At 44.5% G+C, this 26,573-nt stretch overlaps 1 protein-coding gene across 1 annotated transcript in view; it reads left to right on the top strand.

Moving 5' to 3' along the window:
• Nucleotides 1–1,182: 1,182 nt before the first annotated feature.
• The window catches only part of CARS2 (cysteinyl-tRNA synthetase 2, mitochondrial), an 84,253-nt gene continuing 58,862 nt past the window's right edge, over nucleotides 1,183–26,573 (top strand). Inside the window, exons 1-3 of the mRNA XM_073664364.1 lie at nucleotides 1,183–1,520; nucleotides 5,476–5,526; nucleotides 14,022–14,139. Of these exons, the coding sequence (XP_073520465.1) occupies nucleotides 1,327–1,520; nucleotides 5,476–5,526; nucleotides 14,022–14,139 (363 nt within the window). The 5' untranslated portion in view covers nucleotides 1,183–1,326. The remainder of the gene's footprint in view (nucleotides 1,521–5,475; nucleotides 5,527–14,021; nucleotides 14,140–26,573) is intronic.

Genomic DNA, 26,573 nt, shown 5'->3' with positions numbered 1-26,573 from the left:
ATAGTAAATCTCCCCCCAGCCATACCATAAATCACCCCCCATAGTAAATCTCCCCCCAGCCATACAATAAATCACCCCCCCATAGTAAATCTCCCCCCAGCCATACCATAAATCACCCCCCCATAGTAAATCACCCCCCAGCCATACAATAAATCACCCCTCCATAGTAAATCTCCCCCCAGCCATACCATAAATCACCCCCCCATAGTAAATCTCCCCCAGCCATACCATAAATCACCCCCCATAGTAAATCTCCCCCCAGCCATACCATAAATCACCCCCCCATAGTAAATCACCCCCCAGCCATACAATAAATCACCCCTCCATAGTAAATCTCCCCCCAGCCATACCATAAATCACCCCCCCATAGTAAATCTCCCCCAGCCATACCATAAATCACCCCCCATAGTAAATCTCCCCCCAGCCATACCATAAATCACCCCCCATAGTAAATCTCCCCCCAGCCATACCATAAATCACCCCCCCATAGTAAATCTCCCCCCAGCCATACCATAAATCACCCCCCCATAGTAAATCACCCCCCAGCCATACAATAAATCACCCCTCCATAGTAAATCTCCCCCCAGCCATACCATAAATCACCCCCCCATAGTAAATCTCCCCCAGCCATACCATAAATCACCCCCCCATAGTAAATCTCCCCCCAGCCATACCATAAATCACCCCCCCATAGTAAATCTCCCCCCAGCCATACAATAAATCACCCCTCCATAGTAAATCTCCCCCAGCCATACCATAAATCACCCCCCCATAGTAAATCTCCCCCAGCCATACCATAAATCACCCCCCATAGTAAATCTCCCCCCAGCCATACCATAAATCACCCCCCCATAGTAAATCTCCCCCCAGCCATACAATAAATCACCCCCCCATAGTAAATCTCCCCCCAGCCATACCATAAATAACCCCCCATAGTAAATCACACCCCATAGTAAATCCCCCCACCAGTAAAGGGGAGGGAGCAGCAGAATGCAGCCACCGGGGAGGACGAGTCGGTCCGCCGCATTAGGCACCCGACTGCTCCCGGGCATGTGCCCCGCCTATCCCCTCTAGATACGCCCCGAGCTTGAGCCCCGAGGGCTCGAGGGGGTCTTTAAACAATGTGGGTCTGGTTTCTTTCCTGCTCTATGGGAGCTACAGGGTTAACGGTGGGCGGGGGAGAGGAAGAGGCTCGGTTTCGTCGAAGGGGGCTGGCTTCTGTCACAGTGCATGTGGAGTCACTGACAGCGCTCCTAATACCGCACTTTACGGCTGATAACACGGAGGCTTCTTCACTGGTGCGAGCCGTCGGGCGTCAGAGGGAGGATGCAGGGCATAGCGCGCCTCTGCTGCCGGCGGCTCCTCGGAATGACCGTGAACGTTCGGACTGGAGGCTTATGTACCTCTTCAGCTAGGCACCGGGCGCCCCCTAGTGGATACGACACGGGAATACAAGTGTACAACAGCCTGACTAAGAGGAAGGAAGTGCTCACACTGCACCGACCGGCGCTGGCGACATGGTCAGACCCTGCCTGTATTGTATATCGCATGACGTATGGCGGCAGTTGTGTGGGATGGAGGCTCTGTCTACACCCCGCGGCTTTATAGCACCTGGCCGGGCTGTGTAATGCTTCTGGGATGGTTTGTCAGTTGTCACCCAGAGAAAATGTCTTTATGGAAATAAAACGTCTTCCTCTTATGATGGAGAGAGCTTTTTGCTGTGGTGTTTCTATTCTTGTAAGGGCGCTGCTTGCTGTCAGTGAATGGAAATATCCAGAGCCTGAATACCTGACCCGATGACCTCTGCCTGACCCCCCAGGACCCTCATTAGCGCAGGTAGCACCCATCCGTGTAGCTTGTTCCCACCATTCTGTATCTCCCATAGATCCTTAGAACACGCGATACGTAACCTAGTGGGTAACGTGTTAGGCGTTCGGTCCTCCACAGGTGCCACCTCAAAAAGGTCCTACAATCTACCCATACTGTGCCCCAGAAGCATTGCTTGTAGAACATACTAGTGCTCAAGTCGTGCCAGGGGTCCATAACGAGATCCCCATCTTACAGGGTGTGAGCGTGTAACCTGGCCCGGGTAGTGCCAAGGCTCCATAATGGGGACCCTATTTTACAGGGTGTAAGCGTGTAGCCGGCCTGACTCTGGCAGTGCCATGGCTCCATAATGAAGTCCCTATCTTACAGGGTGTAAGCGTGTAGCCATACTGGCCCGGTTGGTGCCATGGGTCCATAATAAGGTCCCTATCTTACAGGGTGTGAGCGTGTAGCCGGCCTGGCTCTGGCAGTGCCATGGGTCCATAATGAAGTCCCTATTTTACAGGGTGTGAGCATGTAGCCAGCCTGGCCCGGTTGGTGCCATGGGTCCATAATAAGGTCCCTATTTTACAGGGTGTGAGCATGTAGCCAGCCTGGCCCGTTTGGTGCCATGGGTCCATAATAAGGTCCCTATCTTACAGGGTGTGAGCGTGTAGCCGGCCTGGCTCTGGCAGTGCCATGGGTCCATAATGAAGTCCCTATCTTACAGGGTGTAAGCGTGTAGCCATACTGGCCCGGTTGGTGCCATGGGTCCATAATAAGGTCCCTATTTTACAGGGTGTGAGCATGTAGCCAGCCTGGCCCGGTTGGTGCCATGGGTCCATAATAAGGTCCCTATCTTACAGGGTGTGAGCGTGTAGCCGGCCTGGCTCTGGCAGTGCCATGGGTCCATAATGAAGTCCCTATTTTACAGGGTGTGAGCATGTAGCCAGCCTGGCCCGGTTGGTGCCATGGGTCCATAATAAGGTCCCTATCTTACAGGGTGTGAGCGTGTAGCCGGCCTGGCTCTGGCAGTGCCATGGGTCCATAATGAAGTCCCTATCTTACAGGGTGTAAGCGTGTAGCCAGCCTGGCCCGGGTAGTGCCATGGGTCCATAATAAGGTCCCTATCTTACAGGGTGTGAGCGTGTAGCCAGCCTGGCCCGGGTAGTGCCATGGGTTCATAATAAGGTCCCTATCTTACAGGGTTTGAGCGTGTAGCCTGGCCCGGGTAGTGCCATGGGTCCATAATAAGGTCCCTATCTTATAGGGTGCGAGCGTGTAGCCTGGCCCGGGTAGTGCCATGGCTCATTAATGAGGCCCTATCTTACAGGGTTTGAGTGTGTAGCCTGGCCCGGGTAGTGCCATGGGTCCATAATAAGGTCCCTATCTTACAGGGTGCGAGTGTGTAGCCTGGCCCGGGTAGTGCCATGGCTCATTAATGAGGCCCTATCTTACAGGGTTTGAGCCTGTAGCCTGGCCCGGGTAGTGCCATGGGTCCATAATAAGGTCCCTATCTTACAGGGTGCGAGCGTGTGGCCGTCCTTTATTCTTACAGAGAGAATGAACATTACAGAAAAGCTGGAGAAAATAAAGATTAATGCACAAGACTCTGCAGGGATCGGGGTGAGGAATAACCCCATTAAGGGTGTGTGCACGCAATAGATTTATCAGGTGGATTCCAGCTGAAAAAGTGCCAAAAAGATGGAACATATTCTATTGAAAATGACTAGCTGTGCTCGGGTTCCGTCTTTTGTCACTTCTTTTAACCACTTTAGGCCTCAAAAGCTGTGAAGAGGCAATAAATGACCAGTCCGTTCTTCTGGTGGCTTCAGCTTGGAGGCCATCACTATATTATATGTGGAATAAAAAACAAATCACCGCCAGTGTTTTCCTGAGGAGTCTTTTGCTTCAAAGGCTATTCAGCTACGTCAGCGGCTAGAAGACGAGCATGTATGCTAAGTGGGGCTGGTTCAGCGGCTTCAGGCTCGGAATCTGCAGGAAGAAGTAGCACAATTTCATCTGGAAGTTTTCCAATGTGTGTGAACCGGGTTGAAGAAACCTAATTCTCTTGAATGGCGTGAAGAATCCATTTTTTATCGGTCGAACATGACAGCACCACGAGAGAGGGGATCCACCCACCAAGGACAAGAAACCTACAGGCTTAAAAGGGGCGGCCCTCTCTCTCGCCTCAGTTTGGTTTCCTGTCCTTGATGGAGGGAAGCTATAGCAGGCTCGTGGAAGATCTCCGTACGAAGCTGGATTTGGCGACGGCTGTCAAGCAGCACCCCTATCTGGGATCGGCAGCGTCAGCTGTGCGAGGGCACCCGTATTTGGGAAATGCCCAGCATCTTTTTTTGCACCGTATAGCAGTGGCAGCCTTATCATCTCTTGCTACAGTCAGGTCTGCGCCCCTACCTGGGGGCGGGCTGTCCCTGGACTGATCCGGACTCCAGTGGGACTGCGCCCCTATCTGGGGTTGCAGGCCCACCAACGCTCTGAGGATGATGGCGGGGTTGCGTGGGGTGCCATTTCCATCGACACCCGGCAGAGGATGGCACTCTGGATATTCCGGGGGGGCTGCGCCCCTGTCTGGGGTGGCAGCCCCATCGCTTCAGCGGGGCCGATCGTCCCTCTGGAGCGGCAGCGGCTGGAGCGTCTCGGCGTTCTCTGTGCTCGCGCTAGTTTGCACTACATGTGACTTTGCACCCGTACCTATTTATTCCTGTTCCTTAGCAAGTGCTGGTAGAAAAGGTGCAGGTTAGGGTAAAAGTATTGTGCTGTCTGAATACTGTTCTTCTCAGTACAGTTGTGCCAGGGACGGCTGAGCCAGAAGATTGCTTTAATCTCATAGAGAATCATTTTAATATGTTATTCCAGAGTGATTATGACATTTTACACTTTTATAACTTATTGGTTAACCTAGTAAAGTACGATAACATCCTGAAAAGGCAAAAGAAAACTTTAATGAGCTCATGTCACTAGTACATGAGGAGGACGAGCTTCCAGCATCTGGATGTAAATGAATCTCAGTATACTGACAGCAAGCAGATGTCATAAATGGTGAGGACTAGAAATGATTTTTAGAAAGCTTTGAGGGAGATGGACATGAAGAAAAAAATGCTAACATGTGGGATAAAGAGCAGTAATGGTGAGTCATGTTAAGGGCTCGTTCAGATGTCCGGTTTTCTTGTACGAGTGGTACCCATGGTTTTCACAGATAGCACTCATAACTGTGATAGTCCGTGGGGCCAGTCACATGTCCGTAATTTTTCCTTGGAGTGAGCAGTCCGCGGAAAATTGCGGAGACAAGTCCAATTTTGATCTGAGAGTTGAATCATAACTGGCAATGTAAGTCTATGGGTCAGTGAAAAAATCGGGCGGTACTTGGTTGACATCCAATTGCGGTCCGATTTTCGCGTACTGTCACATAGAAGGTGGAGAAGCTTTTTTTTTCTCCATGCACAAGAAAAATGGATGACACTTAGACCACACTCTGATCAAAGTTTGATCAAAATAATTAATACATACATGAGAAAAACGGACGTCTGAATCTAAGCCTAAGGCAGTTTATTGACTTTTTATAAAACTTTTTTCTGTATATTTGACACTCTAAATCAAAAGCCTTCATTATACTTATGGTAACATGATCTCTCCTGCTGTTTTCAGGTATAGCTGTGGGCCAACAGTTTATGATCATGCACATCTTGGACATGCATGGTAAGTCATCATCTATTCTTTACCATTGTGGGCAGCGAAATAAGGAAATTTGCCACATTTATTTATCCTACGATTTGTTGGAAACTGGTGTTTAGTGTCTTCATAACTGAAATCGCTATTTCTTTTACTTTACTATAGGCTCAATTGTTTTTTATGATTATTATAGTCTGAAATAGGATGACAAGTTCTATTAAACGGATTGCAAGACTCGTATAACTGTCCGCAATGTAATCCTATGTACTCATTGTTACTGGACTAGGGACCTCTTTTGCTTAGTAGATAGCATAGGGAATCTGTCAGCATGCTTTTACTACTGGAACTAGTGAAATGGCTGAATAGGTCCTAGTACAATAATTAAAATGATACCTGTCTTGTAGTAATCCATTGTACTAGAGCTGAGAAATCTAGCTTCCAAACCGCATGCAAATTAGCCTGGAAGTGCATTAGGGGTGCATTAATGTACTTTGTGTACATCGCCACGCCCCCAATGCAGTTCCAGTCTAATTTGCATGTAGCTTCAAAACTTAATTTTTTAGCACTAAGACAAGAGAGGTATGATTTTTATATTTGTACCTAGGACCTTTACAGCCAGAAGAACTAGATTCAGTAGTAAAATGTCCTGACAAGTTCTCTTTAAATGGGAACACACAGGGCCTGATTGATCTTTTTTTTTTAATTTGCATTTTCTTTCAAGTCACTTTGCTTTTTTTGTCTTGTAATTTTCAATGCAGTTTTTAGCGCCAAATTATTCAAAATGGTTCCCACTGGGTTGATTTTGTGCAAAATAAAAAATGCTATTTTCTCCAATAACCCCCCACGACAGCACCAAAGGAGGATGTCACCCCACTCTCAGACGGCCTCCGGCGTTCTCCATAGTGGGAGAGATGCGCGCCGGATCCCGGAAGTGACGTGGACCGCTGATGACATCACTTCCGGTCTGCGTTCCACCCTGGAACGCAGTTACCTAAAAACGGCCGGAAAGTGACGGGGGACGCCGAAACAGGGTTTCTTAGGTTACTTCCGGTCCGTTTAGGACACTGGGGGCCTCTGAAAATGGAAATAATAAAAAGCAAAAAAAAAAAAAGACCCTGCAGGTGATCGCAGGTGTTCCTGCTTCACCAATTGGACCAAGCGGGAGAAGCCGTCCCACCCCCATCCCCAGGGAGTGAGAGAAAGCCCTGTGTCCAGTCACCTATTTAAGAGCCCTGGACAGAAGACATCTAAGGTAGGACCTAATCCGTTTTGTATATTTACACACTGGATGGTCAGGAATCTATCTTCTCCATGTCTGCGGAGCCCAGCGCGATTCCAGCCCCAGTAAGTGTGGCACTGGGGGGCCTTTCCTAGGTGCAGGTTAGAATTGGTGTGTTATTTACCCTTCTCCCTCTTTTTTAGGGGGACAAGGATCCTGCACCAGGGAATAAGTCTAGCCGGAAGTGTGCTATATGCGCAAAAAAACTATCTTATTCAAACAAAAAATATTTATGCCAGAAATGTACGGAGAAGATTATTAGGGAAGAGCAGCCATCCCTCATAGATGAAATCAAGGGGATAGTCCGTCACGAAGTTCAATCTTCATTGGCCTCCTTTTCCCGATCCACTTCTGACTCGCCTCCAAAGGCTAAGAAGAGGAAGATTTCCCTGGAAGAAAGAAGAGACTCGGCTCCCAGGACGAAATATCCCTTCCAGAAGGCCTCATAGAGAAAGGTGAACTCAGCCCAGCAGAGGAAGGTCTGGAAAATAAGAAATATTATTTCTCAACGGAATTTATGGAAGACTTCCTCACAGCAGTAAGAAGACCGATGGAGGTGGAAGAAGAGAAGCCCACTAGATCAGTCCAGGAAGAGATGTTCGGTGGTCTCCGTTCAAAGAAAAAGATGGTGTTCCCGATACATAAAAACATTCAGGATTTAATCCTGGACGAATGGGAAAATCCTGAAAGACGACTGAATACACCAGCAGAATTGAAAGACAGACAGGTTTCCGGTAGATGAAGAAACCTCAAAATGTTGGATATCTAAGGTCGATATTCAAGTGGCAAGAGTTGCTAAAAAAAACAATATTGCCATTCGAGGATTCGTCGCAACTGAAGGATCCTCTGGACCACAAAATGGACAGCCTTCTCAGGAAATCCTGGGAGACATCAGCTGCCCTTCTGAACACTAATGTAGTCTCCACGTGTGTTGCACGATCCATGTCGAGATGGCTCATCCAACTTGAAGAGCATCTGGCTATGGGCACATCCAGAGAAGAGATACAAGCTTCCCTACCCTTGCTGCAGAAGGCCACTGACTTTCTGGCTGATGCCTCAGCGGAATCTGTGAGAGTAACCGCTAGGGCAGCAGTCCTATCGAACTCCACAAGGCGAGCACTATGGCTGAAATCGTGGAACGGTGATGTGGCCTCCAAAATAAAACTCTGTTCCATTCCCTTCAGGGGAGAATATATGTTTGGCCAGGCCCTTGACGACCTCCTGGAGAAGGCGGCTGATAAGAAGAAGTCCTTGCCAGAACCCAGACACTACAAGAAGACCCCCTTTCGCCTCCCTCGGGAGCAGAATCCCCAGTACAAGGGGAAAGGGAAGTCTGGTCGGTGGAGCTACCCCAAAGGAGGGAAAGATAGGAATATTTTTTTCCCAAAAGGACAGCGACAACAGAAGCGGTGACGCCAGAGCAGTGGGGGGACGAATCATGAAATACCTTCCCCAATGGCAAAAGATCTGCTCCAGTCAATGGGTCTTGAAGGTAATTCAAGAAGGGGTGAAGATCGAATTCTCCTCATATCCTCCAAGAAAAGTGAGGATAACTCGTCTAACCTCCCCGAGATTAAAAACCGCACTGATGTCCGGCCTAAAAGACCTACTATCCTTGGGGGCTATTTCATCGGTCCCAAAAACAGAAAGACACACAGGCCACTATTCACGCCTGTTTATGATAAGAAAACCAAACGGCACTTACAGAATAATAATAAATCTGAAACCCTTAAACCAATACATCATCTACCGAAGATTCAAAATGGAGTCCATCAGATCAGCAGTTCCCTTGATAGGACAAGGATATGTGATGGCAACCATCGACTTACAGGACGCATACTATCACGTCCCTATACATCCAACATACCGAAAATTTCTAAGGTTTGCGGTGGTTCAAGAGGATCAAACGTTAGATTTTCAATTCAACGTATTACCGTTCGGGATATCCTCAGCACCAAGAATATTTACCAAAATTATGTCAGAGGTAGTGGCTTCTATCAGAAAAGAGAAAATCTGCATCATTCCCTACCTCGACGACTTCTTACTAGTAGGTCAGCCCTCGGCTCCATGACAGCCTGCATTCAATCCGTAGCCTGGGCTCAGGCTCACACCAGGGTATTGTAAACCCATATTCTTGCACAGTGGGATGGATCCCCAGACTCCTTAAACAGGAAGATCATGATCCCTCATTATGTGAAGACATCCCTGTCATGGTGGCTCAGCCCAAGAAATCTAAGAACAGGGGTTCCATGGTCTCAGTTCCCCCTGATAACAGTCACGGTAGACGCCAGCAAGGATGAGGAGCCGTTGTCGCTCAAACCCCCTTCCAGGGGGTCTGGACAGAAGTGACCAGCAGGAGATTCTCCAACTTCCGCGAGTTAAAGGCAGTGGAGGAGGCACTCAAAATATCGGCTCCAATCATTACGGGCAGACACGTAAAAGTCTATTCAGACAACATGACTACCGTAGCTCACCTGTCCCATCAAGGTAGTACAAGGTTCGAGAATCTAAAAAGTATCTCAGCAAGAATATTCTTCTGGGCAGAAGGACATCTTCGTTCCTTATCAGGACTGCACATAAAAGGCTCAGACAACATCCAGGCCGATTTTCTGAGCAGAAGGAATATCCATCCGGGGGAATGGGAGCTGGACTTAGACATTTTCCACATGCTGACCAGACAATGGGGTCGTCCGGAGGTGGACCTCTTTGCAAGACGCCAGATCACCAAGGCAGAAAAATACTTCTCCCTAGATCCAAACGACGTATGCCTGGGGATAGATGCATTCGCTCACCTGTGGCGTTTCCATTTGGCTTACGCTTTTCCCCCAATTCCATTGCTACCCAAGACCTTACAGAAAGTAAGGACCGAGGAGGTCAAGATAATCTTGATAGCCCCACTTTGGCCTAAAAGGAGCTGGTTCTGTGCACTAAACAGTCTAAGCATAGAAGGACCCCTCATTCTGCCAGCAATCAAAAACCTTCTCCATCAGGGTCCAATACTCCATCCAGATCCAGAAAACCTCCATCTAGCGGCCTGGCTTCTGAGTTCACAATCCTGAAGGCCAAGGGACTCTCAGACCGAGTAATTCATACCCTACAAAAAAGTAGGAAACTAATCACAAACTCCATATACAGCAAGATGTGGAAGACCTTCCTAACATGGTATAAACCAAATATACCAGATCTTCGGCATCCTGACATGACCCAGATCTTGGATTTTCTACAAGAGGGGCTGGATAAGGGCCTTAGACCCAGCACCCTCAAGGTTCAGATCGCGGCGCTGAGTGCTTATTTCGACCAGAGCCTAGCCGAACACAGATGGGTAGAAAGGTTCATGACAGCAGCTACTCGTCTGTGTCCCAGAATAATCAACCACGTTCCCTCTTGGGATCTTAATATCGTCCTTAAAGGTCTGACACTACCACCGTTTGAACCTTTGGCCTCAATAGAGCTGGATAAATTAGCCTGGAAAACAACTTTTCTAGTAGCGATTACCACTGCCAGGAGAGTGGGAGAAATCCAGGCCTTCTCAGTGAATGACCCATATCTGAGAATCCTGGATGATAGGATTATTCTACAACTGGGCCCATCTTTCTTGCCAAAGGTAGTCTCAGACTTTCATAGGTCACAGGAGATAATTCTGCCTTCCTTCTGTCAGGACCCAAAAAATAAAAGGAAAGAAGAATTCCATACTTTGGACGTGAGGCGGGTTGTTCTTCACTACCTCCAAAAGACAGAGGCCTGGAGAAAGGATCAGAACCTCTTTATTCAGCCATCTGGTCAGAACAGAGGGAAGAAAGTCTCAAAGGTTACCATCGCTACTTGGATCAAGAAAGCAATTGTGGAATCATATCAGATCCAAAATCTCTCACCACCAGAAAAACTGAAAGCTCACTCTACTAGAGCCATGTCCGTCTCCTGGGCAGAAAAGGCTAGCGCTTCCCTCGAGCAGATACGTAGAGCAGCTACATGGTCCTCGGTCCATACCTTCACCAAGCATTACAAACTTAATTTAATGTCCATTAAAGACTTGGCCTTTGGGCGGAAAGTGCCTCAGGCCATTGTCCCTCCCTAAACATGAGTCTTTGGTACTCCTCCTTTGGTGCTGTCATGGGGGATTATTGGAGAAAATAGAATTAGACTTACCGGTAATTTGGTTTCTAATAACCCTCCACGACAGCACTGGTAATTCCCTCCCAGGCTTGGTTAGCCAGAAAATAATCTAATTTGAATAAGAATAAATATAATTTGAAGCATCCATACTTGTGTGGTCCTTTATAAAACACTGGAGGGAGGATGAGGGAGGGGCTATTTAACCTCTTTGTGTTTCCTGTCCCTATTAGGGTGGGGTCACATCCTCCTTTGGTGCTGTCGTGGAGGGTTATTAGAAACCGAATTACCGGTAAGTCTATTTTTAAACTTTTTTTTGCGCCAGTTTAGAGCAAAAAGTTACAGGATCTGGTAAAATGTTGCATACAACTTGCCGAAATTTCTGGCATACAAAAAAAAAATCACTTCCAGAGGAGGACTGCAGAACATTTGTACAAATACTGCAAACATCTACATTGCAAAATACACCCCCACTATGCCAAACCGAGAAAAAACCTGATGAACTAGTAGAAAATAGACTTCAAAATAGTTGCAAAAAATAGGCAAAACAGCCCTAAAATAGGATAGGAAAAAGTAGCCACAAAATAGGCACAAATACAATAATGTATTGGGCCCTTATTGTTCAGTGTTAGAAGCTGAAAGCTCGTCCATTGCTCTGTAAGGGGGCGATGCAGCAGATTTGTGGGTCTGACTTCCATATGGAAAATCTGTTGCATTTTGCAATAGCACCAATGTGTTAGAGATTTTACCATATACTGCAAAGAATACCCACCGCGTAAATTGCCTGTTGCAGAAAACTACAAATTCGCAGCATGGCAGGTTGTGCTGGGGTTGTCACTGGGGATTTCACACTCTTTGTACATTATATGTCAGTGATTACCATCCACTAAGTTTCAGGCTGCAATCTTCATCCCATAAGCAAAAAACCAAGAAACACATTAAGTACGGTAAGTGTGTACTCCATAGTTACAGGATCAAATAGAAAAGCTTTATTCATAGGCAGTGGTATATACGGTTCAGAATAAATCCATATTTCATAGATAAGAATGGTTCTGCTGTGATACATTCTGTTAATAAGACATCAAGAAAAACGGTCACATTGCAATGCACATGGATAAAACTGCTTCATGTACATTACCAAATGTAAAAACTAAATATGCATTAAAAAGAACTAACAATTTCATAAGCATGTGATTTATCAGTCTCCTGAATATGATATACCAAAAGTCCAAATAAACACAAAGAAAATGTGCAAGCAAAATACACTGTATTAACACCGTGATATCGCATGAAGAACAAAAGTAGAGCAATAAGTGTGATGAGCAAAAACAATACAACAGGTTCCATGTGTCCAGCAAGCAACTGCCTTCACTCACTGTCATGAATCGGCACATGTCCATTCCTGCACAGCTTCCCACTTCTACAGCTCATGACGGATCTTCTCCCCACTGTTCTGGCAGAAATTGATGCTGAGGGGAGTGTGATTTTTCTTCCCCTGTCATCCCCGCATATTCTCCTATGGGTGCTTTCTCTCTACATTGACACAGCCTTAATTATCCCTCCTGCCCCTTCCTCCCCAGTCTATACTCTAGTAGACTGCAGATTGTGTGTTCTGCCCTACCTGAAGACTTAGGTGCTTTCCTTCCTCTCCACATACTCCTGCTGTGTACAATCTCTTCTCCCTTCTGGTAACGATGGGCTACTATGAGAGGAGGGAGGGTCAGAGTAGACACTGCCAGGAGCAGTGTGCTGTCAGAAGTATCTGACTACAGCAGTGAAATGATGGGAAACTTTTCAATGAAGGTTATTTAGGCTGTGTGCCCACGTAGCATTTTTCAAGCGTATATGCTGCGGAATTTCCGCAGCGTAAACGCTTGAAAAACGCATGTATATCCGCACCCCATGGTCCCCAATGGGATTCCGCAAGTTCTATGCACATGCTGCGGATTTTTCCGCAGCGTTTATGCCGCGTTCAAAAATCCGCAGCATGTCATTTAATTTTGCGTTTCCGCAAGTGGAATTGCCTTTGTCCAATGCATAAAAAACGCAAGGCAATTCCGCATGTGGAAAACGCGTGATAAACGCGCGAAAAATGCGCGATAAACGCGTGCGGAATTCCGCATGCGTTTTTCCGGGAGAGGATTTGCATTTATGCAGCAGAAATTTTCTGCTTCATAAATGCAACGTGGGCACATAGCCTTAGAAAGATTCTTAACTTTTCATTCAGGAAACAAATGCTGAAAATATACGAATGCAAATATTTCCACAGCTTTTAAGACATCCAATTTCAGACATTAGCCCTCATTGACCAATGACTATTAGATACAGGGCTGCTGTTCAGATAATACTCTCTCGGTAAAATCAGTGTTGCAAATGGCGCTCTATCCCTAATAAAGTCTAGCGTGTACTCAAACAGCAATTTTTTCTCCATTTACTCTTGTAAAATCTAAAATTTAGGGCTTAAAGAACATTATATCGGGAACAAAAATATTTTCACAATTTTATGGCCCAATATAAAAAAAAGTTGCCGAAACACTTGTAGGGTAAAATGTTCACTACACCCCTTATGAATTCCTTGAGAGGCGTAGTTTAAAAAATCGGTCACTTTGGAAGGTTTTCACTGCATTAGTACCTTGGAGGCTCTGTCTAAAAAACATTCCTAAAAAAAAATATGTCCACATTAACTTTCTTAAATAACAGTAAGTTATTTAGTTTGAGAAGTAAAGAATTGTTTGGACTATGAGATGAAAAGTATTTGATATTTGATCTTACACGAGTAGGAGAGAGCTGCAGTACCATTCATGGCCACTACACAAGGTACGGCGCTGTACCAGCACCTTCAATCAGCTGATCGATGGGGGTGCCAGGAGTTGGACCCCACTGATCTCCATATTGATGTCCTGTCCTAAAGATTAGTCATCCCGAGAAAACCCTAAACCACAATATAAAAGAGAATATGTGGTGGGAATGTGTGGAGAAGCAGGGACTTTGTTTGCTGTAGGAATAAAAGCTTTGTTTTTTTTTTATAGATTATTTTTGGAAAAAGCTAAAGATTGTGTGAGGTATTTATGGCTTTTGTTTTTAAAAACTATAGTGTCTTGTTTAGTAAAAACTGCCACCTTTCCTTTTGCAGTTCCTATGTTCGATTTGATATCATTCGTAGAATTCTGACTCAGTATTTTGGAATCGACGTGGTGATGGTGATGGTCATAACCGATATTGATGACAAGATAATCAAGAGGGCCAGTGAGGTGAATGTGATACCAGCTGCATTTATTCTGTGTATGGAAATGTTCTGCCGTGGGTTGTGTTTATACCGTGACATCAGTGGGCAGTTCTGCATCTCACAGACACAAGGTGTTATGCCAATCGTTTATTGATGGATATTAGAGCAAGTACAACACAAATGACAGCAATATAATATAGAAAAGAATTGATTTCTGTGTTACATTGCTGCATATACCATTAGGTAACTGCTCAGCATAAATGGTACAATTATTTGTCTCTTACTTTAACATCCAGTATCTTCATTCCTTCGCCCTATCTGATGAGCGCAGTCTTATTTTTTCATGCACTTTCTGTAGTGTAAATAGGAAACCGTGTAAGGCCTTTAAGTTGTTTTTTTTTGTTTCCCCTGCCCTGTAGTAATGTCCTCATCCTGGTCCCATCTTATAGAAATGTTCCCATCCTTGTCCTCTTCTTGTAACAATGTCAACCATTCTGCTGCTCTTTACACACAAAAAATTCTTCTAACCTGACCTCGCTCCCTCGTCCTCCTCCACAGCCGGGGCGCTTAGCAATGACCTCTTGTGCGGCTGTGCCGGGACGCTGACGTCCGCTGCCGGCCTCTGATTGGCCAGTGGCTAGTATTGCGGTGTAGAGAGCCAGTCTCTGCGCCACAATACAGAAGACGCACATTCAGTTGAAAATAAGCGCTGACGTCGATTGACGCGATTGTCTCAGGGGCCCGAGGGCCGCACAACAGAGCCTCAGGGGCCACATCCGGCCCCCAAGCCACGTGTTTGAGACCCCTGGTCTAAACTGCATATGTTTGTGCTATAACAATGTTTCTTGTGAAAAACAGTCTTTGGGGCTTTTTTTTTCAGTGTTCTGGACCCGTTTTTGGTTTTTGTGTCAGTTTTTACAATCCTTATTGCATTCATTTTCCAATAAAATAGGGACCACACATGAATGATGTCTCTGTGCTATCTGTTTTTTCTCTCTGGCCCATTAACTACCATTGTCGATTTTGATCCTTAATAAGGATTACTTTAGAACATGTTATCTTTTTTTCTTTTTTTGAAGCCGGCCGGACCGGGAATAAAAAAAAAAGTAAAAGGATGCATTGATTCTGATGGGACTGTGATCTAGCCGTAAACATAAAGGATAGCACATATACCAAGAAAACTGATGAAACAACTGCCTGACTACAATAAAAACCTCTATCTTATTGTCTGGAATCTGTGATCTATGAAGAATAGTTTCATAGTAAAATGTAAAACAACTTCCCTAATGAGACCTAAATTGGATGGTGAAGAGTTGGAAATGTACGTGAGAAGAAAATAATATTATTGAAAGAGCGAATAAAATAAAAGAAAATGAGTAATTAGGAAATCTTTTCTGACATTATTGCTACTAGTTCTGTTCTGAAGATTTGGCAAAATTGACTGGGTTTCATCTGAAAATATCACGTTCTTTCTGAATGTTCACAACTTTTATGTAATCTTTGCCTGCAGCCAGTTCATTGATACACAGTGTGAGAAAGTAGAATTACAAGGAAGAAAAAAGTAAATTCTGTTTTCTTCTGCTTGCCGCACTGTTCAGTTTCATTTAGACAAGCCAGTTACAGTGCTGAATCAATGATGCAGGTTTTCTCAGAGAGGCTCCATTGAACCTATAGAGGTCTCCTGTTACAGCCATCCTGTTGTGTGGCTGCCAGATATCAATGAGCAGCATTTAGTAATGGTCTCCCCAGTGAGCTGCCCCATCTGACTCCGTGCAGTTATTTAGGGCTTGTTCACATAGAAATGTCACCAGCAGCTAACAGCTATTTCCCTTTGGGCTGCTGCGGCCAGTTATCTACATATTAAGGAGAAATGGGAGATGAAGGACCAGATCAGCAGTACAACCTTAATCAGAATATAAAAAGTAACTCTTTAGATCCTATATTATATACAGGTGCATCTCACTAAATTAAAATATCATCAAAAAGTTAATTTATTTCAGTTCGTCAATACAAAAAGTGAAACTCACATTATATAGAGTCATTACAAACAGAGTGATCTATTTCAAGTGTTTATTTCTGTTAATGTTGATGATTATGGCTTACAGCCAATGAAAACACAAAAGTCATTATCTCAGTAAATTAGAATACTTTATGAAAAATGTTTTTATAATTCGAAATGTTGGCCTATTGAAATGTATGTTCAGTAAATGCCCTCAATACTTGGTCTGGGCTTCTTTTGCATCAATTACTGCATTAATGCGGTGTGGCATGGAGGCGATCAGCCTGTGGCACTGCTGAGGTGTTATGGAAGCCCAGGTTGCTTTGATAGCAGCCTTCAGCTTGTCTGCATTTGTATTTTTGATGATTAATTTATTATTGAACAACTACAGTGTTGGTAAATTAAAAAGGTTAATAAACCTGCATATTTAAAGGGAACCTGTGACCAGTTCTGTGACATACCAGGTAAAAATATCACCTTATTCAGCATCTGCGCTGCATTCCCAAAATTCTTTATAACCCCCTGACTCCCCTTGTATATCCCCGAAAAACCTTTTTAATGTCTCCCTTGCTGTATAGTAATCTTCTCGGTCTAGTCCAATGGGCGTTGCTTCGGGCTTCTCTATCCCTCCCCCCCCGGCTGCTGCTCTCTCTCCTTCTGCTTTGAGTTACGAGGGTCAGTCAATAAGTAATGCCTATTTTTTTTCTCCCTAGTTATGTTAAATATTGGAATTTGGCACAATTCCTCAAACCTTCTTCTCCAATCCACAGCAATTGCAACTTCCTGCACCAACAGGTGGCAGGACTGTATGCGTTTGCAAAATGGCTGACATCGATGTTCGTATTAGACACCGTTCTGTGATTGAATTCTTGCATGCAGAAGGTGAAACACCCATTCGAATTCATGAGAGACTGAAAAATGTGTACGGTGATGCAAGAGTGGATGTCAGTACTGTTAGACGATGGGTTCGTCGCTGTAACACAGCTGAAGGGCCATCACCGTTGGCTGACAAAATTCAGAGTGGCAGGGCAGTAACCGGAGTGACTCCAAGCAACATTCAGCGAGTCGATGACATCATTCGTGGTGACCGCCGGGTGACTGCAGATGAATTGTGTGGCATTATCTGCCTCAGTAAAGGCAGTGTGATGAAAATTATTGGACAACTGGGATACAGAAAAGTTTGTGCACGGTGGGTCCCAAGAATGCTTTTTACCATGCTGGAATACATGCACTTGTTAAACGGTGGACCAAGACTGTGGAAATGGATGGAGATTATATTGAAAAGTGACAAATTAATCGTTAATGTTGTGGTTTTCAACCTATGTAATTGCATTTGAATTTCTTGCCAATTAAAAGGAGAAAAAAAAATAGGCATTACTTATTGACTGACCCTCGTACATTGGTGACGTCTCCTGCTTCATCCAATTAGCCGGGTGAAATCCCACGCTTGCGCAGAGAAATTGCTGGCTCGCGTCTGTGCACTGTGCTCTGCCCTACTGCGGGCAGAGCCGAAATCATCAGGGAACATGCGCACAGCAATGGGCACAAAATACTTCTGGTACGTAAGCCGGAAAGACGTGTGCCAGCGCATGCGCACTTCTGTTTTTCAGCTTTACCCACAGTTGGGCAAAGCATACTACGCAGTGTCCTAATTTGTTTGATGCTGCTCAAGCTGACGCTGAACCTTCTAAAACTTCAGGAAGACTGTGACTTCTTGCTTGCTCAAAAATAAAAAAGATCGTCGTGGAAGCATGGGACAGTTAGACAGAAAGCTGGCCAAGGTCGAGAAAAAAAGATTTATGAGAGAATTACAGGCAGAGAAACAAAGAAAAAAGGAAACTGAGCGAGTTCAGCAGTCGACAGCATCAGCTGAACTTTTCAGTAGTAGTAGCAGTTACAGCGACAACAGTGCTTCTGACAATGATAGTGATGAGGGCCAAGGGCATTTTAGTCCCAAGATATGGAAGTCGGTAAGACCTGTCAACATTGTGACTACGGAAGTTGCTGTAGCTCTAGACAGAACTAATACCAGTGACAGAAAAGCGACCTACCTGCTTGCTGCTGCTTCTCAGTTTCTTGGCCATGATCCAGACAGTCTCATGTTGAATAAGGAATCTATCAGACAGGCTTGTCGCCGGCATCAAGAGATTGCAGCAAATGTTATCAAAGCTTCCTTCCATAGCAGTGGTCCACTGACTGTACACTGGGACGGGAAAAGGTTTGCAAGCCAGGCCCGCAATGAAACTGCTGAGCGACTGATAGTACTAGTGTCAGGAGAAGGAACTGAGAAGTTGTTGTCGGTCCCAGAGATACCTAACTGCACAGGAGCAGCACAAGCTAAGGCTGTATTCGAGGTTCTGCAGGATTGGCAGCTCTTGGATAAAGTGAAGTTTGTCATTCGACACAACCATTAGTAACACTAGAACAAAGGCGGGAGCGTGCGTCCTCTTGCAACAGAAACTGCAGAAAAAACTACTGAGTTTTCTGTGTAGGCACCACATTCCCAAGCTAATTATTGCAAACGTGTTTGATAAATTGTGGCTGGAAACAACATGGCCAAATATTAAGTTTTTGAGAGATTTTCTGCCGCCTGGAATGAACTGGATAAAACCAAGTTTTCGGCTGGAATGGAAGATGACATAGTTTCAACTGAGCTAGGACCACTTAAGGAGTGTCTTAGTTCAATTTTGCACCAACCAGCTTGCACAAGACCATCCAAGAGATGATTACAAGGAATTGTTGCTTGGTTCGCCAGCAAACCCAGATGTACACATCAACACTCCAGGTGCTTTACCATCGGGCCTGATGGATGGCCAAAGTGATATATGCTCTGAACATCTTCATGTTTCATCACCAATTTCTTTTAACTTTGACAGAGTTAAAAAATCTCTGTCAATTTTTCACTTTTACTGTCCGCTTATACACCGTGTGCAGAATTATTGGGCAAATGCATATTTTGATCACTTTGATACTTTTTATACATGTCGTCCTACTCCAAGCTGCATAGGCTTGAGAGCCAACTACCAATTAAGTAAATCTGGTGATGTGCATCTCTGTAATGAGGAGGGGTGTTGACTAATGACATCAACACCCTATATAAGGTGTGCTTAATTACTAGGCAACTTCCTTTGCTTTGGCAAAATGGGTCAGAAGAGAGATTTGACGGGCTCTGAAAAGTCCAAAATTGTGAGATGTCTTGCAGAGGGATGCAGCAGTCTTGAAATTTCCAAACTTTGGAAGCGTGATCACCGAACAGTCAAGCATTTCATGGCAAATAGCCAACAGGGTCGCAAGAAGCGTGTTGGCCAAAAAAGGCGCAAAATAACTGCCCATGAATTGAGGAAAATCAAGCGTGAAGCTGCCAAGATGCCATTCGCCACCAGTTTTGCCATATTTCAGAGCTGCAACGTTACTGGAGTATCAAAAAGCACAAGGTGTGCGATACTCAGGGACATGGCCAAGGTAAGGAAGGCTGAAAAATGACCACCTTTCAACAAGAAACATAAGATAAAACGTCAAGAATGGGTCAATAAATATCTTAAGACTGATTTTTCAAAGGTTTTATGGACTTATGAAATGAGCGTGACTCTTGATGGGTCAGATGGATGGGCTAGAGGCTGGATCAATAAAGGGCAGAGAGCTCCACTCCTACTCAGACGCCAGCAAGGTGGAGGTGGGGTACTGGTATGGGCTGGTATCATCAAAGATGAACTTGGGGGACCTTTTCGGGTTGAGGATGGAGTGAAGCTCAACTCCCAGACCTACTGCCAGTTTCTGGAAGACAACTTCTTCAAGCAGTGGCACAGGAAGAAGTCGATATCGTTCAAGAAAAACATGATTTTCATGCAGGACAATTCTCCATCACATGCATCCAACTACTCCACAGCGTGGCTGGCCAGTAAAGGTCTAAAAGAAGAAAAAATAATGACATGGCCCCCTTGTTCACCTGATCTGAACCCCATAGAGAACCTGTGGTCCATCATAAAATGTGAGATCTACAGGGAGGGAAAACAGTACACCTCTCGGAACAGTGTCTGGGAGGCTGTGGTGGCTGCTGCACGCAATGTTGATCGAAAACAGATCAAGCAACTGACAGAATCTATGGATGGAAGGCTGTTGAGTGTCATCATAAAGAAAGGTGGCTATATTGATCACTAATTTTTTTTGTTTTTGCATGTCAGAAATGTTTATTTCTAAATTTTGTGCACTGATATCGGTTTACCTGGTGAAAATAAACAAGTGAGATGGGATTATATTTGGTTTTTATTAAGTTGCCTAATAATTCTGCACAGTAATAGTTACCTGAACAAACAGATATCCTCCTAAGATAGCCAAATCTAAAAAAAAACCACTCCAACTTCCAAAAATATTAAGCTTGGATATTTATGAGTCTTTTCGGTTGATTGAGAACATAGTTGTTGATCAATAATAAAAATAATCCTCTAAAATACAACTTGCCTAATAATTCTGCACACAGTGTACTTGAAGACTTGGTACCTCTGTCAGATCCCTTCCACATCTCCATGAAATGATTTGACATTACTGCAAGAACTGATAGCATACAAAGGAATCAACTCGCCTGCTGCTGAGGCTGCAATAAAAACTTTCAACAGACACCTGTGGTACCTCAGTGAGATTATGGTTGGTCTGGCTTTTTTTGACAGTGAGGTTCTAACCTCAGATAAGGTTGAGATGGTTCTGGCTCTGCAGAAGAAAGGCAACGATGTCTGCTCAACTCGCGTGCCATTTGCTGAACACCTTTTGTCACACAAGAAGCTTCATCACTTCATCCATCCATCGTCCAACACAAAAAAAATTGTTTGTTATACTGAAAATAAACCAAGATGTTCTTCATCAAGATCCTTCTCTGTGGCTCACTAATGCAAGTTACATCGATGCATCCTCAAAAGTCACCAAATTGAAAATTGTAAATGAAGCCGAACGCTCCATTGCACTCATGAGTACATTCAGTTCGTCACTGAGCACTCAAGACCAGAAACAGTTTATTCTCCAGTGTGTGGAGAAGCATCGCCATGACTATCCTGAACCAAATAAAGCGTGTTTTGTTAAAAAAAAAAGTGAAGCTACTGTAAAATTGTACATTTACTTTTCCCGCAAGACATTAATTACAAATAATTGTTAGTTCTGTGATGATTGAGCCACCAGTAAACAATGTTGCATTGTTTCAAAATTTTGTGTACGTTACAATTGCAAAAAAGGGAATTAGTCCCAGGTGTGAGACTTAAAAATTTGACTGTCGCCCTAGCGTGTGTGTATGTGTGTGTGTATATGTACTGTATATGTGTGTGTATATATATATACTGCTCAAAAAAATAAAGAAAACACTCAAATAACACATCCTAGATCTGAATGAATGAAATATTCTCATTAAATACTTTGTTCTGTACAAAGTTGAATGTGCTGACAGCAGAATCACACAAAATCATCAATGGATATCAAATTTATTAACCAATGGAGGCCTGGATTTGGAGTCACCCCCAAAATTAAAGTGGAAAAACTCACTATAGGCTGATCCAACTTTGATGTAATGTCCTTAAAACAAGTCAAAATGAGACTCAGTATTGTGTGTGGCCTCCACGTGCCTGTATGACCTCCTTACAACGACTGGGCATGCTCCTGATGAGGTTGCGGATGGTCTCCTGTGGGATCTCCTCCCAGACCTGGACTAAAACATCCGCCAGCTCCTGAACAGTCTGTGGTGCAACGTGACATTGGTGGATGGAGCGAGACATGATGTCCCAGATGTGCTCAATCGGATTCAGGTCTGGGGAACGGGCGGGCCAGTCCATAGCTTCAATGCCTTCATCTTGCCGGAACTGCTGACACACTCCAGCCACACGAGGTCTGGCATTGTCCTACATTAGGAGGTAAACCCAGGGCCAACTGCACCAGCATAAGGTCTCACAAGGGGTCTGAGGATCTCATCTCTGTACCTAATGGCAGTCAGGCTACCTCTGGTGAGCACATGGAGGGCTGTGCGGCCCTCCAAAGAAATGCCACCCCACACCATTACTGACCCACTGCCAAACCGGTCATGCTGAAGGATGTTGCAGGCAGCAGATCGCTCTCCACGGCGTCTCCAGACTCTGTCACGTCTGTCACATGTGCTCAGTGTGAACCTGCTTTCATCTGTGAAGAGTACAGGGCGCCAGTGGCGACTTTGTCAGTCCTGGTGTTCTGTGGCAAATGGCAAGCGTCCTGCACAGTGTTGGGCTGTGAGCACAACCCCCATCTGTGGACGTCGGGCCCTCATGCCACCCTCATAGAGTTGGTTTCTAACCGTGTGTTCCTACTTGCACAAAGGCGGAGGTAGCGGTCCTGCTGCTGGGTTGTTGCCCTCCTACGGCCACCTCCATGTCTCCTGGTGTACTGGCCTGTCTACTGGTAGCGCCTCCAGCCTCTGGACACTACGCTGACAGACACAGCAAACCTTCTTGTCACAGCTCGCATTGATGTGCCATCCTGGATGAGCTGCACTACCTGAGCAACTTCTGTGGGTTGTAGAGTCCGTTTCATGCTACCACGAATGTGAAAGCACAACCAACGTTCAAAAGTGACCTAAACATCATCCAAAAACCATTGGTACTGAGATGTGGTCTGTGGTTCCCACCTGCAGAACCACTCCTTTATTGAGGGTGTCTTGATAATTGCCAATAATGTCCATCTATTGTCTATTCCATTTGCACAACAGCATGTGAAATTGATTTTCAATCAGTGTTGCTTCCTAAGTGAACAGTTGGATTTCACAGAAGTTTGACTTACTTGGAGTTATATTCTGTTGTTTAAGTATTCCCTTTATTTTTTGGAGCAGTGTATATATATATATATATATATATCAATTAAGCTCTAATAGCACTAGGTATTACGTGTTATACTTGAGTACTTGAGAAAGGCATCAAATGGGAAGCTGAAGCGTTGCATGTATCTGTGTGAATAAAGTACACTTTTTTCCAGTTATTTCCATTGAAGTGCTGCTTCTAATTTATATATCTATATATCTATATCTATGTATATAGATATATATGATGTAAATCCTTTTCTTCATATAGACAATTAAATGATAACTTGAAGCAGATCAACCAGCATATTATCTGTGCATGTATGGCCAGCTCCAATACTATTGTTTAGATCTATTTAAAAGAGAAAATGCCCTTTTGTCCACTTACAGCTTTTTAGAGTAACGATGATTGCTAAAGACTTGAAAAGATAAAAAGACTCCCAGAACGTATGAGGCTAGCTGTGAATACATTGTGGCACATTTTATTCACAGCTTGCAGCTAAAAACATGTTTGCATGAAAGTGTACAAAGGCTTTACTAGTCATCCAATCGTGTTTCACAGCAGTAATAGCTCTGTTGCTAAGATGGAACCAAAACTTCTCTGTTTTATAAATACTTATCCTTTCATCTTTTAAGGTTCTTGAACTATGTAGTCATGGAAAGCTCACAGCCGAACAGAGTAACAAGACTGACATATCAATTTACGTTAGGTACCTTGACGCCAAGTTTTGAGTTTAGCAAAAAGAGATGGTACACACCTAATTGAACATTTTATAAATTAAAAAACTGTTAAAATATCAAAGACAACAAGGTAGATGTTCATAAACAGATGAATAACTACCTAGGTACCAAAGCTGAAAATGTACCATTCCGACTAAAAAATAATTTTTTGGTGACGAAAAGTCTAAAATTCCAACAAATGTGATATTTACAAAAATATTTTGTTTCTAACACTTACAAGATACTTCTTAAAGGGTGTGACAGAGTGTGGCCTTTCCAAAATAAACAAATTTGCCTTAATTTGTGGCGGAAATTGACATCAAATATACAGTATTTGGCTGCCGTGGATTAGGTTTTCTGGTGCATGAACTGCAAGAGTTCTGCCAATTTTTTTAAGAAGTGCGCACTACCTAATAAATTGATCAAATCTCACTCCAGTAGGTTCTTCTTTAAACCATTTCTCCGGCACTGTGCACTTCTGCATCGGAAGGTGAGTGATGCTGATGATATTGCATCAAATTATTAGAATAGGATGCATGCACTCTTCAACCTCCTGATGTGGAAGTGAATGGTGCTGGAAAACCTATTAAGGGTATGTGCAAATGCCGAAATGAACTCAGGAAAGCCAGCTCAATTTAGTCCGGAGCACTGCGAGACGTCATTGCCAGGGACGGAGATCATCAGTAGATAATAGAGAATCATTGAATGTTAGAGTTGGAAGGGACCTCCAGGGTCATCATGTCCAACCCTCTGCTCAATGCAGGATTCATTAAACCATCTCAGACAGATGTCTGTCCAGCCTCTGTTTGAAGACTTCCATTAAAGGAGATCTCACCACCTCTCTTGGCCGCCTGTTCCACTCATGGAGAACCCTCAGTGTCAAAAGGTTCCGGGGTTCAGGATGTCCTGGGACGCAAAAGACGCAGAGAAGATATAGCACCATCTTCTGAGGGTGAAATCGACCCATCTGGCGACTCTGACAACAGTGAGACCATTAGTCCACCTCAGGGCAGGGAATGAAAAAAATATATGTTCCATTCAGATGGTATGGATATTCTTCTATGAGCCGTCCGAAACACGATGCAGGTAGAAGAAACGGAGAAGAGCAGTAACATTCAGGATGAGATGTTTGGTGGTCTTAGAACCCAGAGATCCATGGTTTTCCCTGTTAATGCTCATGTGAAGGACATGATACTGGAGGAATGGGAGGATGCGAAGAAGAGACTCTCTATTCCACGAGACTTCCGCGCCCCACTCTCCTTTGATCCAGAGTACACCAGTGTTTGGGACACTATTCCTAAGATTGACGTCCCAGTGGCCAAGGTGGTCAAGAAAACCTCTATCCCCTTTGAGGATTCATCAGGACTTAAGAATCCTATGAATCGTAAGGCGGATGGACTTTTGAAAAAAGCCTGGGAAGCTTCGGTGGCAGTTATTAAGTCTAATGTCGCTGCTACATCTATTGCCACATACATGAGAGTCTGGCTAGAGGAGCTAGAGGGTCACCTACGGGATGGCACCCCGAGGGAATCTCTCCTTCAATCATTGCCCCTAAATGGCAACAAATTTTATGGCCAACGCTTCGGCGGAATCAATCAAATTTGCGGCCAGAAATAATGCGCTTTCCAACTCAGCCTGAAGAGCTGTTTGGTTAAAGACATGGTCTGGGGATACAGCTTCTAAGAACAAGCTGTGCTCCATTCCATTTTCAGGGCTCAGAGTATTCGGACCAGTGTTAGATGACATACTAGAAAAAGCGTCCGATTAAAAAGAAGGGCTTCCCTGAGGAGAAAAAGGAGCAGACGTTTCACAAACCTTTCCCCCTCCGTAAATATAACACTCAGAAAAAAGGGGAGTCCACAAGCTGGAGTTTTAAGGGGAACAAAGATAAAAAATACCAGCCCAGTACTAGCTCCCGTTCAAAACGGCAATGACTATGTCAGAGTAGGGGGATGATTAAAGTTTTTCAAAAACAGTTGGCATCGAGTCACTCAAAATCCCTGGATACTAACAACTATAGTGCAGGGTTACAGGATAGAGTTTTCTCAAAATCCCCCTCAAAAATTCAGCCTGACAGAGGGTTCCTCTACCTCACTTTCCCATCTACGGGCAGACATAGAGAAGCTTCTACAACAGAGGGTTATTGTTCCAGTTCTGAAACACGACTAACATCGGGGCCATTACTCCTCTCTGTTTTCAGTAAAAAAAAAACATCAGGGGAATTCCATACAATTATCAATCTGAAACCCCTAAACCGATGGGTCCGCTACAAAAAATTCCGCATGGAATCAGTAAGATCAGCCATTCCTCTAATAGACACAGATGCGGTAATGTGCACCCTGGACCTCAGGGATGCATACTACCACCTGCCGATACATTCCTCAATTCAGCAATATCTGAGGTTTGCACTACCATCAGGCAGTCAGATTCTACACTACCAGTTCCGATGTCTTCCCTTCGGCCTGTCATCTGCTCCCAGAATCTTTACGAAGATCATGGCAGAGGTGGTGGCCTACATCCGACTCAGGGATATTACCATCATTCTGTACTTGGACGACTTCCTGTTGGTTGCAGGATCCCCTCTAGGTATGACACAACATCTGGAATTTGTGAACAAAGAAAAATCCAATGTTGTCCCAAGTACTTCACACATCTTCCTGGCAGTCTATCTCGACTCCCGAATGCGAACGTCTTATCTCCCGGAAGACAAGATGCTCTCAATCCTACAAAGGGTTCGTTCTTTTACAAGAGAGCAAAAAACCTTCTATTCGAAAGGCAATGAGTATTTTGGGAATCATGACATCATGCATCACTTGCGTCAGATGGATCCAGTTCCATTCCAGGCCTCTACAGAAATGCATCCTGGAAGTGACAGACAGACATCAGAATTACTTAGACATGAAGATGTCTTTGTCCATAGACGCCCAGGACTCTCTTCACT

Source organism: Phyllobates terribilis, unplaced genomic scaffold (assembly GCF_046119375.1).
Source record: "Phyllobates terribilis strain yellow unplaced genomic scaffold, ASM4611937v1 Scaffold_2__4_contigs__length_985480577, whole genome shotgun sequence".
NCBI classification, from domain to species: Eukaryota; Metazoa; Chordata; class Amphibia; order Anura; family Dendrobatidae; genus Phyllobates; species Phyllobates terribilis.
Note: the sequence above shows the minus strand (reverse complement) of the source record. Positions and strands in the feature narration are given on the sequence as shown.